The 17693-nt window shown below is 41.1% G+C and overlaps 1 protein-coding gene across 1 annotated transcript in view; it reads right to left on the reverse strand.

Moving 5' to 3' along the window:
* Window positions 1–491: 491 nt before the first annotated feature.
* Window positions 492–17693, reverse strand: part of SORCS3 (sortilin related VPS10 domain containing receptor 3) — a 294771-nt gene continuing 277569 nt past the window's right edge. The window contains exons 22-27 of the mRNA XM_009555685.2: window positions 16118–16230; window positions 14153–14284; window positions 12152–12251; window positions 9228–9333; window positions 4910–5070; window positions 492–4318 (exon numbers count right to left, since the gene is read on the reverse strand). Coding sequence (XP_009553980.2) covers window positions 4254–4318; window positions 4910–5070; window positions 9228–9333; window positions 12152–12251; window positions 14153–14284; window positions 16118–16230 — 677 coding nt within the window. The 3' untranslated portion in view covers window positions 492–4253. The remainder of the gene's footprint in view (window positions 4319–4909; window positions 5071–9227; window positions 9334–12151; window positions 12252–14152; window positions 14285–16117; window positions 16231–17693) is intronic.

Consider the following 17693-nt stretch of genomic DNA (forward strand, 5'->3'; position numbering starts at 1 on the left):
CCTTCTAATGTTTCTTATGTCAAGGAGTGAAGAAAGTGTGCTTTTAGCAACAGAGGGGACCATAGGCACTCCACAGCCTCTTCCAGACTTAAGCCTGTTAGATGGGAGCATGGGATTCACAGGGCCTTGTCTGCATCAAGAGGTAGGTCACCCCTCCTATTTATCTCAGGGGCTCCAAAGAGAATCAGCCTGTGGAATGGAAAGGCAAGGAGACAATTATTTTTGGAGTAAGAAGGAAGAGGAGGTAGTTATTTTATCTTTTATCTTAAATATTTTGCCTTATAACTTTTCTCTGCTCACCCTCATTGTACTTCACATGACCCTGAATGACAGATAGGGTTCAAGAACTAGATAGGGCAACGGAAATTCAGTGAAGACAGCAGACTTCGCCAGGAGGAAATCTGAGAAGAACAAGGACTGAAAGAGCAGCCGGGGTAACTCTGATGTACAAAAATACATTTATTTTCAACAATTTCAAAACCACTGCCTTTTTTACAGTAGAAATATTCAAATGGAACAATAAAACCAAGAACAGTATATATATGTATATATATGACTCATGCATTTGTATTACTGTGTTCAATACAGGTATTGCAATTGTCTGCCTCATTCAATCCTTTAAAACCATTATGGTGGTTTGGGTTTAATGCACTGTCCAACACCATCAGAAGGGACGTGAGGATTATGGTCTTGTTTTTCAGACCTGGAACATGTGTGGGAACAGAAAGAGAGGAGAATAGGCCATTTTCACACATCCCTGAAACCAAAGCTTAGTCCAAAAGAAAACTCCCACTCTCCTGCACATGCTCTTATTGGTGGCAACTGTAATTGAAAGAGTCTGTAGTTCTCAGTCATTCTAGCCTCATCTCCAGTCTTTCCAGGCTTTCCAGGCTTAGTGTTGGGGTTCTCAAGCACAGGTTAAACTAAATGGAGGATCCATTGGGAATTTACATAAGATTTACAGCCATACAGAGCCAAAAGCTGCATCTAGTCTCCAGGTCTCATGCACTATTCCTAAATTATAGCTAATACAACAAAATCCATCATGAGGGAAGGGCTGGCAGTGATAGAGGGCACTGACCCAGTTTCTTACTCACTCTCTTTTTCTTTTCCTCTTTATACACAACTACAATGTGGGAGCTATTTACATTCTACTCATTGCAGTGGCTCTATCCCTCCTTATTCAGGAAAATAATCATCTCAAGTCTCAAGGACTTCCATTACATTTTTCTCAGGACTATAAGTTGCAGGGGAAAAAAACCCTAATGACATGCCCAAGTCGTTCTTTCCCAGCATAAGATATACAAAGAAAAGTGCCCAATACTCCTGTATATATATATATATACTATGTACTCCTGTATATGTATATATACTATGCCAATGCTGCAGCTCAACACCTTCCAAACATCTCAGCCCTGGGTGTCTCACTAAGATACAAGCTTTTTTCAGCTGCCATCAACTGTGGCTGTACTCTAATGCAGCACACACAATCTGGCAATTGTGGAACTATGTACATCCTAGTAAGCTCTTTCTAGATGTGCCTGGAGCACACTCTAGTCCAGACAAGAGTGTGACAAACTACTCTGATAAGTAGTGATACCCACTAAGTCTCAGAGAAGACCAAGTATGAGCCAACTCAAGAATCGGGCAGGTTTTCTGACATTTAATTTTTGGATCCATTAATTTTGTTTGTCTGCTTTCTAGTGCCTTTAGGATAATTCTGCATTGCAAATGGTTTTCTGGACAGATGTTTCTCCAAAAATGTTGTAATGTTCAGAAACTGTAATGTCTCTGTGATATTCAGAAACTCCTCAGCCTTCATTGACATCAAATTTCTTTTTGATAAATGAAAAGATTTCCATTTTTTGAGCAACTGCCTCCCAATTTTTCCTCCTTGTTTCCTTCTATCTGTTATGAGATATTTAACAACCACCTTTAAGAGTGTCAAGGGAAAATCATAAAACAATTGCAAAAAGCTGTGAAAAGAAATTGTGAAAATCGTAATCCCCTGTCTTTCTTTTTAAATCAACATCAGAACAATCCATAACAGAAAATTCTACACAACAATGAATTTTTCACTTTGTCTTCTGGTTTATAAAAGTTAATACGGAAAATAATGAGTATTTATCATCCAGTTCTCTGCAGCAGCTCACAAAAGCAGTCCTTCAAACCCTAATGATCAGAAAAGACTGAGTTCAGCCCACAATTTTGCTCAAGGCCTTCGGGATCATTTTTTATGTACAACCCTCCTGTCTACACTTAAATGCGAATCTATGGCCTTGTGCTAGCAGTGTTATCACCAGACTGGACCATTACTGTAAACTACTTTGTTGTTTCAGTATGACAGAGATAGTAATGCAACAGTTTATGCATGTGTGATGGATGGAAACTCAACTGTAGCTAGAAAAAGACAGCTACCATCCTCCAGCTTATATTACAAATCAGAGCAGAAAAGTGAGGCAGAAACAGAAAAGAAATTTTTTTAAATCAACAGAAAATTCTGGCCCACAAGCCTGACTGAAATGGAGGAGCAGAGGAACTGAATATTTAACTTTAGTACTTCATAAAAACCAGTACCGGATAAAAATAACTTGCCACTAAATCAAACTCCTGCCCCAAAACACCACCATTCCTAGGAGCTATCCTCAACTCAGTATGCTAGAAGATTCCCAAAGTGCATTTTCACTATCTTTCCTTCATTAATTTCCTTGTTCTAATCAGAAAGTACTAAGCCACCATGTAAAAATTGCTCTGATGGCATTTCCATCCAAAATTGTAAGCAACTATTGCACAGCACTCATAAGAAAGACTTCCTAGCTCATTTATGCAGGTCTAACCCTGCATCCCCTCTCCAAAGAGCGGTCCCTAATTGCAAGCATCATGTCCAGTCAAAATTAACTACTCCTACACATCCTGAACAGCACTGTACTCCAGCACGTTAACTGCTAAAAGCATGACTTCTCACTGGGAACAAAGCTACTGCAACCTGGGCCACTGTTGAGTTGAGGTTGTACTGAGTAGTGCAAGGACACTGATATTTGCCTACACTGAGATGATAATTCAGTGATAATTCAGTGTTTGTTTTCCTCATTTTCCCTAATGGATGTCACCAACATCCTTCTCAGAAGTGGACAACACTGACAGAGGTGAACAGATGATGAACATAATTAAAATATTAATAACCAACTTAAATTCTGTCCTGTTAATAACTTTTCCTTCTCCATCACAGGAAATTATATATTCTTTTATATATATATAAAAGAAAAGAAAAGGCTTGCAGTTATATAGAGAGAAATAAACTATGCTCTTTATGTGCAGCAATGTCAGATTGAAATACGACAGACAACTGGAACACGCTTAGAACCAAAGTGTGATTCAAGTGCTCACCACAGTCCCTGGGTGGTTAGCGTGTACAAGCACGTGCACATGTGTGAGCGCACATGTGTTTGTGTGCGTGCCTGTGTGCATGTGGTTCAGATTTTGTTTTAAACATATCTTCTTTTACTAAACATTAAGTTATTTCCCAAGAAATAAAAAGCTATGTACATTGTAATTATCTACAATAGGCCTTCGGCATCCTCGCTATTCACATGCACGGGGTTTGGGCTGCATTCATAAACTCGGGCGTGCTCCTTCATTGCTTGTGGTGGTGTCCCCTCCAGCCAATCCACAGTCCAAGGAATGCTGATGTGTGTATTTGCTCTGATTTTCGTTTCCTTTCTCAGCAGTCACCATGCCAGAGGGTGACTGAAATTAAAAGCAATTAAAAGAGGCAAGATCTTGCAAAAAGCTGAGACATGCATGTCATTGGAAAGCGAGGGCTGTTGGCATGTTGCAGAGCCTGGTCCAACAACCCAGCCTGAGCCCTCTGGCAGGATGAAGCAGCTGATTCATGAATTATTTTGAAAATGACTGAAAAGGGACAATTTACCTACAACATGTCACCTAAGGTACTATACCTACCTCTTAGATTTGAGTACTTAATTCTCATTCTGTATTTAACAGGAGGTTGGCATTCAAATCCCACTGCACATTTGACTCATTCTTTGCTTTTTCTGTCTAATCTGATGAGCATCCCAAATATGAAGAACCCCTGCTATTTATGAATGCAGCCCTAGTAAACAGAAAAACCCCACCCCATCCCCTCCCAAATTATAATAATGACATATAGCTCTTTCTTTTTTTCATAATAATAACAATAATAATTACAAATAAAAAGTCAGAAATCTTGTAGACCAAGTGGATTCTCAGTATTAAACACTAGTGCAGTTGGGGATTTCCTTTGTGCTTTCACTGTTGGCAATTGTTGAGATGCTTCCTGTGGGGAGAAAACGGAGAAGAGAGTCAGTGCAGTAGCTTCAACAGTTTATACTGATTCTCACTCCTTCTTAGGATGCGCTTGTGTAAGTGTAAAGACAGAAAAGGTGCTTAAAAGTAACACATCCTTTTCCATATTTGCAATAATCATGGAGCATGCAGAAAACCTACTACTACTACAGCTCAGTTGAGCAGCAGCAAACTCATTAAGTTATCAGGGACATATTCACTTGTAATGATAGCACGCCAAGTGGGTAAGCTTGGCTCAGCTGATTCTTCTGAGGGTTCAGGGAATTTGGGATACCTTCACAGGAATGACTCATGAGCAGATACAGATGTGAGCCACATCCATTACTAATTCCTGTATGCTTGTCGCTGTTTCCAGTTCCTACCCTGGTGATACAACAACATGAGAAAAGCTGAAAAACTGTAAGAAAAGCTCTCAGTTGTTGCAGAGAGGAATTGCTCCCTATCTCAGTGTACCAGCCTCTGCTTGTACCTGGTGTCACAGTCACTGCCTCTCCTAATATCCCAGTGACCAATATCTTCACCCAGACTCTGAAACAAATCCCAGCTGAGGATTGTCTCTCACCCATCACTCGTGTGTCCAGCTCTTTGTCCATCAGCTCCTCAGGGTCTGTGAACTCACTCAGAGTGATTTTGGGGGCATTTTCACTTTGGCTGACAGAACCAATCATTTCCTGCTCCTTGTCATGCTGAACCTGGGCATAGATGTTAATCCAAGGGATTTTCCTGCACAGGAAAGGAAAATGAGAAGTGTTATTTTACAACATAGGTACCATGTAGTTGATTAATCAGACTGACTAAACTGAGAACAATCCCAGAAATGCTGCATTGGCAGTGATGCGAAGTATCAGCTCTTAGAATGATGAAAGCACCACAGTGACGTTCAGCCCTGAATGTGCTGTCAGCATCCACTAATGCCAACATCAGCCTAAAGCCACCTCAAATCTCAGGCCACTGCCTTCCTACCCTGTGCCCAAAGGCTCCTCCAGCAATAAACCCAAATGCTCTGGTCCTGCCCTTTTCAATGAGAAGTTGTGCACTCAGTAGATACCACATCCAGCTGAGAGAGCAGCAATCAACTAAATACAATCAGCTGCAACTGTCAGCTCTCTTGTTATTTATCACACAATCAGTGCTGCATTGGAAACCAAAAGTAAAAATAAAAGTGAGCACTACTATCAGCTAAGGAAAAAAATTGCTAGGTTTGTTTCTGTTGCTAGACCCACACTGACTCAGTAGGAATTGCCACATCAAGAAGAGTTACAAAGAATTGTTCCTGCCTCAGAGGACAGAAAGGATTTGGACCTCATAACATTGATTCAAAGTCTATTTGTTACCATTTCATTGCAAAACCAGTTTGCAATGCTACAGATCATGCAGGTTTGGAGGCACTTCTTTTCCCTTGCTTCTCAGAAAGTCGAGAAAGGGAAGGGATTACTTCTCCTTCCCTCTTCCAAGAGAAGTTAACTTGCTCTGTTAGGACAATATCCTGGAAAGTCAGCTAGTTAGACAGATGATTACATCAGCCTAGATGAATAGTTATATACTAAACTCTGTACAAATGCAAGCTTCAAATGAGAGAACTGAAAAGTAATGTCTTAAGCATCATGGGAGTTGCCAGGATCATCTGTGCATAGTTGCTTGTTGGAAGATGATTGACTGTTTTTTTTTTTCTAATATCCTTAAAGCACCCTCTGCCATGCACTCCATGCTGCTAAAATAAGGAAAACTCAAGAGAACTTTTTCAGTTCCTTAAAGCACACAGTAGAGAGAAAGATGTGTTCAAAAGAAGCTGTACAAAATGCCATCTCTTTATGCTAGTCTGTCTGCTGTTGGATATGTCAGAGATTGAAAGCAATGGAAATTGCGTCAACTCTCACAAATCAATAGATCTGTGTTGATTTTACTCCAGTGAAGCTCTGGCCTCAAATAAATTGTGCCACTGGCTTGATTTGACATTCTGTTCTTAACCAGCAGCAAGTCAGGACATATTTGGGTCATTTAGCAGTGGTTAACAAATCTCATGTTCTTCTGCTTTTCTCCTGCCTTCTCTTTCTAATCTTCAGGCATGCCTTACAGATCAAGAGAAGACATAAGCACTACACAGTGAACGCACACATTCAATGACAGAGGACAAATGCATTCCCATAGGATTTGAGTGCCCAGAATACCTCTGGAAGTGTGTAGATATGTGGACAGAAGAACATGCCTGGAGATATGGGAAGACTTCATTTTGCTTCCAAACAATGCAAAGGTAGAGAAGTGATAGTACTTTGAGTTTTGAGAAGAAAGTTGAGAAAGGCTCTTTAGAGGCAGAGAGCCTCCAGGTATTTCAGAAAGTTAGGGAAAAAAGAAACTGAGATGGCTGTACATCCATGCATCCATACACACATTCCTAATCCTGCTGTGCCTCCCAGCACAGACATAGATGGCCACAAAGTCCAACTGCACAGCTCTGAGCTCAGTTACTCCTGCACTCCCATCCCAGGACACATACTCACTGACTGTCCCACTGCCCCGCTATTACTTACCACCCATACAAATATAGTACTGAACTGCTATATGCTCAGTCTCCCAGAAAAGAAACAACTTTTTTACAGATTATTTCCCTACTTTTCCTCATTCCTTCCTTTTTCACCCTGACCTTCTCAACAAGCATCTCTCTGGCAGCAGTGTTTAACATGCCTGCTGAGTCTATAAAATGATGGATTCATAATGAACCTGCGTGCAAACCAGCAAAGCACCAATTCTATTAATATAAAGTTGCAAAATTAAAAATTCATGCAGCCCTATGCTCCCCCGACAACCTTTTTCTGTAAGCAAAAGTTCTGTATTCAGGCTGGGATCACCATTAATCAGAAAAGTACATACAGCTAATGGACCTCTGCATCAACGAGAGCTAAAAGAAAGCTTTTGTTTTTACCTCCTTTTTCCATTAAGAAATGTTGCATGCTCTCACTTCTGACCTATTGAGCCACAGGTTTTAGACAGAGCCAAAAAGTTGCTTCCTGTTCTGAAATATCAAGCTAAGGACACTCGGGTATCTGACTTCATCTGAAACTTTGTCAGTTTGACATGGGTTTGTCTCCCTTGGGACAGAACAGATAAGAGGGGACAGCAAGTTGATGAGCTTTAGGCTAAGCAAAACCAATACTTTACCCACCTTCCCTCTCACTCCCAATTTGTAATACATTTAAATTTCAGACATTTCAACAAGGCAGGGTCTTCCTAGCCCTAGAGCACAGCACAAGGCTCTGGATGCTTAAGTAGTACAAGAGTCAGTTTTATGAGCTGTAGTACCATAACATGACCTGGAGATAACCGAAGCAAAGCAGATTGCCAAGCTCCTCACTCCTCTCTGGCAGCCAGAATATACAGATCCTTCTTCCTGATAACTGACTGCTGATCACAGAGCCAAAGGCACTAAAGTCAAACCTAAGAAACCATCTCATGAAGACATAAGGGAAAATGCATCTTACAAATGGTTGTACCTACATGTTGACACATATCCCAGAAAGACATTTTGGCCCTCCTCATTCTATATCTGGGAAGTGAGAGAAATCATAAGCTGCCCGCCCAGTACATTAATAAATCAATGCCTTAAACAAGTCTCACGTCCCATTCACCTCAGAAGTATTCCACTTCATACAAGCAGAGAGAGGATTTCAGACTACAAAAAGCAAGTCAAGCTGAAGGCCTGAAAATCTGCACTTGAGCCAATTCACACACATGGGTTTTCTGGAAATTGTCCTGGGCCACAGAAGTCAGTGGGAGCTTGGTAACAGATCTTGATGTGCACAGGATCAAGCACTAGATGCAATGTCCCCCATTGATTTTGACAACGGTTAGTGCAAGAGGTTAGAAACAAGGGGAGCTTCAAACCTGGATACTACAATGCATGCCTGTCTAGTCATTCCATTTTTAATATTGTTCGTACCCCACTAACATCATTAGAGAGTACTAGTCTTATCCTGGGCTGCAGAAAAGCTGGAGAGAGAAACACATACCTGGAATCTGGACAGGAAAAGCTCCAGCTTCCCATTTGGAGAAACTACTCATGTCCAGATTTATTTATTTATTTATTTTAAAAGTTGGACTAAGACTTATGCTTCTAATACAATATTTTGCCACTGGGCAGAATCTGGGCATATAGGCTATTTAACACAGTAAGTACTATACTGAATGCAAAGTTCCTCCTAAGGAGCTCCATCTGCGTAAAACATATTCTCATAAGACAACCCCTCAGCAAATAGGCCATCCTTATCCCATATTTTGCTTCACAGCTTGCAGCAGCAAAGTGCCATGGGCCAACACAGGTCCTGCCTGCTGCCTGGAAGCAAGAAGTTTATATTAACATCTGGCAAAGAAAATCTCGGCAGAGATTCCCAAAGGCATTTTGATGCTTAACACAAAATTTTTTGGCTTTGAGTCTCCCACCCTTAACATAGTCACATCTGTTCCTCTCGAATAATAAACCATTCACTTTGCAAGACACAAATGAGATACTGCTGCACCAAGGCAGTTGGCCAGGGGGATACAGACTGTATGAAGACATCCATGATGTGATTTTTTTGACTAAGTCTGCATTGCATAGCTCAGTACTCAGTGAGCACACAGGGCTCCCATTTCTAGTCTGTGGTTCAAACACATCTGCTGAAGCAGGTCACAGCTTGATCTATGACATCTTGATGAGCTTTCAGAGCACTAAGTTTGGTGAAAGAGCAGTAGATGGTCTTCTCTATATATGACAGAGAACTATAATGGTCTAAGCCTTAGATCAGCATAACTTGCTCTACATCTGAAATCCAGGCACTGCTCTGCCCAAATTTTCTGTAAACTACACAGTATTTCCTCCTCCCATCCCCCAAAGTTTCTCAACTTACCTTTTGAATTTGTAGATCAAAAAAACAGCCAAGCCTACAAAGACCACGGACAATAACATCAGCATTGCTGAACTACTATGACCCGTGCTGGAATCAACAAGGGGTGCTGCAGAAGAAAAGGCAGAGAGAGCGTTACATTTGCAAGACATTATTAGGGAATACCTAACTACCGGATAGCTGAGATCTACTCTGTTCTTGCCACATCTGCTCTATCCCCACTGCATGGTGCATGCTGTTTTCGGCAAGACCAATCAGTATGAAGCAAAGAGAGTATTGACTCTTTTGTCCTTTGAAAGCCAAGCTCTTGTTTCAAGACCGTGCAGTCTAACATCTCCTTGTGAAAAGGCCCAGCAAGCAATTCTTAGCTGAATGGCCAACTCCTGTGTTAACACACTAGGCTATTTCTATTCAGGCTTTTCCAGGGCATGAAGTGGAAATTATATTTATGAACCGTGGCTTAATGCATGTCTATTCCCCTTCGGAGAAGCTACATCAGAGCATCCATGACCAGCATGTTTTCCATCTTCCAAGGACGTATGTCTGTCTCACATGTGATAGGGATCCAGTCTTGTAAGAAGTCTCAAGGTTCATCCTTGTATGACTCTACAGACTTTTTAATCGAGTCAGTTTTCATAATGTGGAGGAGCCCAAAGCAATAATCCTGGACCCAAACACACACTACATTATAATATTTTGGAGATTTGTTCCATCTATTCTTGACATTTTGGGTGGGCTAAATTAAGTGTATTACTATGCTTTGTTTATGCAGCTGTTTCCACAGCTTATCTGAGCAGACCATCTTAATGGCCCGAGCACTGTACTGAGAATCAAGAGTCTGACGAGAAGTGTCTAATGATGCACAAATAATCATAAGTAGCAGCTGAGTGTTTCTCTCTCTGCATAAACATTTGGCTTTGGTTTTTTACTCTTCTCTATTCTTCTGTCACCCAGAAGATAAGGACAAATCTATGCAAATCACCTCTGGTTCCACTGCCAAATTTTCAGACCTAAGAATCTGATCCTGCCAGTATTCTGCTTCTACTAATTATATAGACTTTTTCATAGGAAACAACTGACTGTCATTTGACCTGAGTCAAAATACTACAGGAACAGTCATGGAACAAATGCAGCACTCCTACTGAAGGGGTTGGGTGAGAATAACTGAGCTCTGTAAGCTAAATCCACACTTTGCAGTATTTTACTAGAACAAACCCAGATTCTGAATCCTAATTTTGCAAATTAATTAATTCCAGCCAACTCCTATAACATCTGACTCTCATCCCCATAAAACAGTCAGAGAGTGAAGGCAAAACAGCATTATCTGTAGGACAGGGCACAAGCGTTAGTTTAGCCCAGCTCTTGGCCTTCTGAGTCTCATGTAAAAAGAAGCTGAAGTTTACTATCATGGAACTCGAATCCCAGTCTTTCATAGAGGCTATCAGCAATGTCACACTTGCAAGATCCTACATTTCAGATAATTGGAAGACCAGTCATAAAAAGCAAGGGCAAAAATAAATACATCAACTCCTCTGTAGTCATCACTGTTTCAGCAACAGCCGAGAGCTTCACACTAGGATGGTTTAAAGCAAAGGGGCTAATGAAGCTTAAAGTGACTATTCATTACTCTGTGTGAAAATGGAGAAAGGTAGCATGGAAATTTAAATAAATTCTAATTTGTGGAAGTCAATATTCAAGCATGTAGTCCCTGTAAGAAGCCCAGATCTTGTTTTCATGAGTACTTTTTCCCCTATAAAACTTTTCTGGGTAGTCATAATATTAACAAGCCCTTTGCAATAAGGATTTAATCCAATAACCATGAAAGTTAGTAATACTCCCACTGAATTCCACAGGTGCCCAATGAGGGCTTAATAGAACACCATTCGCCTGATTTTCTAAACCACTTGAAGAACAGAAATGCACAAGTTAATTAAGCCATAGGGAACTCTTAAGAGGTGCTTTTAGTACTTGTACCAACTGGTGCATGAAGAAGCCATTGTTGCACCCTGTTTTAAACACTTCCTGCTTCTACCACAGACAATCACAGAATCACGGAATCATGGAATAGTTTGGGTTGGAAGGCACCTTAAAGATCATCCAGGTCCAACCCCCCCTGCCATGGGCAGGGACATGTCCCACTAAATCAGGCTGCCCAAGGCCCCATCCAACGTGGCCTTGAACACCTCCAGGGATGGAAAATCCACAACTTCCCTTGGCAACCTGTTCCAGCATCTCACTACTCTCATGGTGAAGAAATTCTTCCTAATGTCTAGTCTAAATCTGCCCCTCTCCAGTTTACACCCATTCCCCCTCATCCTATCACCATAAGCCTTTACGAATAGCCCCTCTCCAGCTTTCCTGTAGCCCCTTCAGGTACTGGAATGTTGCTCTAAGTTCTCCTCTGAGCCTTCTCTTCTCCAGACTGAACAAGCCCAACTCTCTCAGCGGGTCCTCATATGGGAGGTGCTCCAGCCCTCTGATCATCTTTGTAGCCCTCCTCTGGACGCGTTCCAACAGCTCCATATCCTTCTTCTGTTGAGGATTCCAGAACTGGACACAGTACTCCAGATGAAGTCTCCCAAGAGAGGAATAGAGGGGCAGAATCCCCTCCCTCGCCCCGCTGGCCACGATTCTTTTGATGCAGCCCAGGATACAGTTGGCTTCTGGGCTGCGAGTGCACGTTGCCGGCTCATGTCAAGCTTCTCATCAACCAACACCCCCAAGTCCTTCTCTGCAGGGCTGCTCTCAATCACATCATCTCCCATCATGTACTGAAGGGAGACATCTCAGACAATGTCTCAGTATGATCAGTCCCATGTATCCCAGTAACACATAACAAACTGTGAGTGCTCTGATATAGACTGCTTCTCCTGGAGTTGTCCTAAGTTTCAAGAGAGTCATGGATATGCATTTGACTCCACACTCACCTAATGTTAACTGAGTAACATACACAATGACTTCAACACCAGGCTTCAGTTCAAACTGGACCAGGTTCTGGTTGAGAGCATTAAAAAGGATTTCTACCACCTGATGAAACAGTAAGAGATACAGTAGTTACAATCTACAAGACAGCAAGTTCTAGAGAACATTCAGTAATACACGTGACCTATTGAAGTGACTAACATCTCTTACTAGCTTCAGGAAGAGAAGGGAAGTGTGACACCGAGGAAGAGGAGAGAAACATGTACATGTGCTTTAGATGGAACTGAGTGTTACTGCATGCAAGTCTCCCTGTAGGACTTTTGAGGCTCACTGAGTATGTTAATATACCTCACTGGGGAAGCAAACCAAGAGAGCTGGCAACTTTTTTATTTTTATTTCCTTTTTGCAAAAGGACAGGGGAGACAGGAAAAGAACTAAGGATCTTTTCACCCTTCACAGTGTCCTGACAGTTTGACCTAATGTGCATGAAAATCACTGTGACATACTGGCCTTTCACTGGTTGATGACAAAACTAAGTCCAGCCTAGTAACATTTCTTTATTCACTTCATTCAGGGCAATCCTAGTCATGTAGTTTCTGTTTAAACAGGCTTCTGGGATGAGACAATCCAGTTCTCAAGACTAAATGCAAATTTGCCATATTTCTCCTTCATTTTGAAGAGGGACCTTGGGTGGGATTTTACTCATAGCTCAGCAACCTAGCTACAATATGTTATTTGGTTGCCTCAGAGAACATATTTGGCATGTCACATTGGAGCCTGAGTTTGTTAGCGTCTGGTCTCGCTAAAGGAGTTCTGAAGGTCAGTGCACAGCTACTGTAGCTGATGGTCTGCTCTCTAGGGAAAAGCTTCTCAAACAGAAGCCACAAGAGTTGCCAAAGTACAACTGAGTAGACCATCAAATAGAAGTAGAGTACTAGAGCTCCAGACTTCATGGTCACCTAGTCAGAAACCTAATCTGAGACATCTAAAACCTAATACTGGTATATGAAATACTGACACAACAGCTTGTCCAGAGGGATTTATACTATGGATAGATCCTAGTGAAGAGGATGGAAATTACTCCAAGAAATCCCCTCCAAAAAACCTTCCAAACCTTCCCACTACAATGCACACTCACCACCATAAATGTAAGCGGACAGCTTTGCTAGTTTCCTAGGACAAATTTACTACTCTGAGAAGACTGCCTTTGCTCCATGGGTAACAAAAGATTCCAGAGAATTCAGCAGTCCTCTGAATTATTTAAACTTTGATCCCAGAAGAGTTACTCCTCCAAAAGTTACTTGAAGATGGGCTCAAACATACCTTGCACACAGTAAAAATGCTGCATACAGGAACATTAACTAGAGCTAAGCAGCCTTTCCAGTTGTACTTCACTCCTTTGCCTTTACAGAACTGATTTAATCACTTGGTAATTCTAGCATGAAAGCTTCAGCAGACTAGTGCTGTTGTTCCCAGCTCTTCCCTTGCCTGCATATCACTGTTGCTATTTATCATTGTAATTACCTATTTATCTAAATGGATGGATATTGTAACTTCCAAATATAGTTTGCACATGCCATTTGCGGCGGCAGAAAAAGAAGAGGTCTTGTTCAAGTGATATACGAGCTGAAAAGCCTGATTTATTTTTAGTAAAACTCTACATTATCTTGCTGCTTTGGCCTCTGTCTATTACCATTCCTCCAGAGAGCAGAGAGAGTACATATTCAAGGTTCCTTTGGCCATAACTACTGTAATAAGGACACACCACTGATCTAGAAAGAACCACTGCTCGCGGACTGTGAGATATCTCAGTGAGCTATGACAAAAGCCTGTTTTTCCTCTGAAAATAATTTTCTTTAATGCCATAAAACTATACCGCCACAGTCCCAGACGCACCTAATTCCATCATACTTATTATAAGTCATTTCCAATGCTGCACAAGTTAAGGGGCCCATCTGCAAATGGTACAATAGAAATGACTGTTCCATGAATCCTTCTTTCCTTACTTGCTCCAGATCAGCCTCACTGCTTTTCCTCCTGTCTGTTGTGTTTTTACGGGGCAGTATGAAGAGTTCAGCAGAAGTAGGCAGCCCAGGAAATACAGCTACCAAGATCTGTTCTTCAGGGATACCAGTCACCTAAAAGAGAAATAAAGAGTCTCTAGCTGCTATTCTGCTACTGATGTTTCCATTCACTAACAGAAACTTCTCCCATCAACTGTTATTTGCCAGTTCTACTATAGTGGTCCTAATGAACTGTTCTGCCCATTTGGTGGGTCAGAAATAGAGGTTCTGCTAATGATTCACTCAATTTCTAGAAGTAAATGTAGGCAGGATAACACCCTTGGACCCAAAGATCTCAACTGAAAGCCCAAACCTACCATGTCTCTGGATCTGAATTTTCCATATAGTCCTTCTCACTAAAGAAGAATGACCGAAAGTCAGATCCAGGGAGTCTGGCTTAGGGTGTCCACTGTTAAGTGTGCAACTAAGACAGACACATGAAGAAAATTGCCTGTGATCACTTTATAATATCAGGTTATGGGGATCCACATTTGCCATACACGAATAACTTAATGTCTCCAGTGGGAGACTTTTCACTACTAAGGCTAATCGGGAGGGCTGGGCTAGGTACTGCTCAGTTTGCTGAAACAGGAGTTTGCTCTACACCTGATTCTCACAACTGTCTTCAGCACTGAGGCGACTGCCCTGTCTTCCCAAACTCAAGCTGTACATCCTCATTAGAGCAGGAAGCCTCTCCTCCCTCAGAAACTCCGCTGTATGAGGCTAACCCCGTTAGCTCTCTGGTCCTACCCCACCTCAACCTCCTTGGCCCCATTCCTGAACTGAAATGTATCAATGGGACAGCCCATTCCCAGGGTGGATAAGCATAGGCCACAGGCTGCAACCAGTCACAAAAGGATACACAAGCAAGCACTTCTACATGATTGCTACTGTTGTCTGTAACCATTCATAGTTAGAATCCAATTAATATCTTTTTTCTGCAAGCTTAACTCTGAATACAATAAAAGTAAACAACATTTTAAACAAATGAACTTAGTGCTTTCTCAGGATGGGAAAACCATCAAGGAAACTCCTATAAACTGTGAATTTTGAGTGGGCTGCAGATGAGGAAAAACTAAGCAAGAATGTACTTTCCCAGTAAAAATAATCACCCTTCATTTCAAAGAACAGCTGTAGCTGAAGCAAAAAAAAAAGCAAGATATATTTCTGGCAGAATGTAGAAAAACACAAAAGCTTGCCTACATCTATCTTCCAATTTCACATAAAACCAAAGTCCCTGGCTATATCCTAAATTACTCTGTCCCCTTTCCTGTAAGAATATGAGTGCTAGTTTACATATCCTAATTAATCCCAAAGGAAGATTCAGTATCTTCCATCCACAGAGGTCTCTCTCTCTGTCCTGTATTTTAAATGTAAGTTTATTTTCCCTCTGCATCCTCAACTTTTGCCCCAGTTAGAAAAGGAGTAGATCTTTGTAACATTCACCAGTTGCTACACTTGGCTGCATGAGGAACTGCTGACTGAGAGGTAAAAATATCTTCCTCATACATCCAACATACTACAACGCCTGTCTTCTGGGATGAAGTGAATCAGCTGTTTAACAATGCAGTACCACTCCCCAAATGTTTGGAGTAGAAAACAGTAGATACTGTAATATCAATTTGGCAAAATAAGAATAGTGATATTAGTACAGACAGAATTTGTAAAGTTCTGAGAGATATTAAGAGCTAAAAAGCACAACAGAAACATTAATAAAAGTAATTATAATATTCCCACAAAATTCCCAATATAACTTTCCTCTATAAGCGTATTAAGAAGCTTTTTATTGATTTAAAATGATAGACTCAGTAATGCTGTTCTTTCCCATTCTTTGAAGGTAGCATGCTAAAAAGTGCATGTTTTAATAGCCTAGTCAATATTAGTACAGACAAGGAAACAAATGCTCACCTGTCCCAGAGCTCTCTTGATGACTTTGCCAATGTCTTGTCGCCATTCAGGGATGTCAGGGTTATAGTAGTCCAGGTTGGGAGAAAATGATAGCAGCTGAGATTGGAAATATTCTGGAACAGAAAAACAGTACATATGAGAAGATTAAATGGGCAGTGTTCAGGGTTCAGACAAGGGTGCAGAAGACAACAGGATGACCATAAGCACATTATCATAAAGCTAGAGGGAGAGAGGAAAGGCTGAAGGAAGAAAAAGGGCTAGCTAACACCAAGCAGGACGGAAAGCTTGCAAGGAAAAAAATTCTTATAACAGTTCTTACAGAGGACATTTTTCCCTTATGCCAACCTGTGACTTTTCCCAGAAGAAATGGAAGCAAGAAAGAGAGAGGTGAGAGGATGCCTTCCCTTCATGGTGCCTCTGGGCTTTGTAATTTTGCCATTCAACTTCATCAGATACTGCTTATAAGGAAGTTGACCAGTAAATAAGGCAGCACACAGCTGAAATTTGGAAGGTCTGTGCAATTGCACACATTGTGCTCTGCAGAACACTTACTGTAAGCAATGTTTTCAAAAGTAGGCATTATCTGTTTGCTCTCCTGGAGGGAAGCCACGAGGGTTTAATACCTCAACAAATCAGAACCCAGTGGTGCTAATGACCGGCTAATCAAGCAATGGCGATTCATGAAACATTCTAAAATTACTTCCTAATTGACTGATTGCTGGGAGGAAGATAAACTTCCTAGAATTCAAATACAGAACAATTTAATTTTTTCTCCAATTTCAACTCTCCCCTCTGATGTCACTACAGACCAAGCCTGGAATCCTAATAACAAACTGTGCACAATGTGTTTGGGCCAGTGGGAAGCATAGATCCAGGATGGGAATCAGACTCAGATATCATTTCTCAGGGTAGAAGACTTTCCTTTCTGTTTTGCAGATGTGCTGTGCCTCTCCTTGAAGCACCTGATCTCCAGACATTTCAAATAAGTACTATTAATCATTTGTAAGAAGGTACCAGTTTTAGATCAAGATAAAGAAGCAAGAGCATAAATGAGAGAATCCATAGAATAGCAGGAATGTGCTAGCACAGCATTCATGTTGCACCTTTTGCAAGACCTGTTCTTTCTGTTTAAATGATGCAGTATCTTTTAAAGTACAACAAGCAGCAAAGAAAGCAGGGAAACTCTCTCAAATTCTGAAGGCTTAACCCAGAGCCTGATACAATGATTTTTGAAGTCTCAGCACCATGTCCAATTTATTTTCTGAGTAAATTCTTGTCTGTTTATCATAATTTGAGAAATCCCTAAATAAATCTTCATTGCTAACATCAGAAAGCCATGCTTTCCTACCCAGAGCCATAATAATACAGGACATAAATCAGGATACAAATTTAGCAGAACGCATATATAGCAAAGGTGTCACTCATTTATGTAACTCAGACTTGAACTGATGACCAGACTAGGGGTCTGGAAGGACTACTCCCTTGGACAGGTCAGACTGCAGCATGGTGCTGCATAGGACTATTTGGACATTGCAACTAGATCAATTTCTCTTTGCAATAAAGTCCAAAGCTTTGG

Source organism: Cuculus canorus, chromosome 7 (assembly GCF_017976375.1).
Source record: "Cuculus canorus isolate bCucCan1 chromosome 7, bCucCan1.pri, whole genome shotgun sequence".
In the NCBI taxonomy this organism is placed as follows: domain Eukaryota; kingdom Metazoa; phylum Chordata; class Aves; order Cuculiformes; family Cuculidae; genus Cuculus; species Cuculus canorus.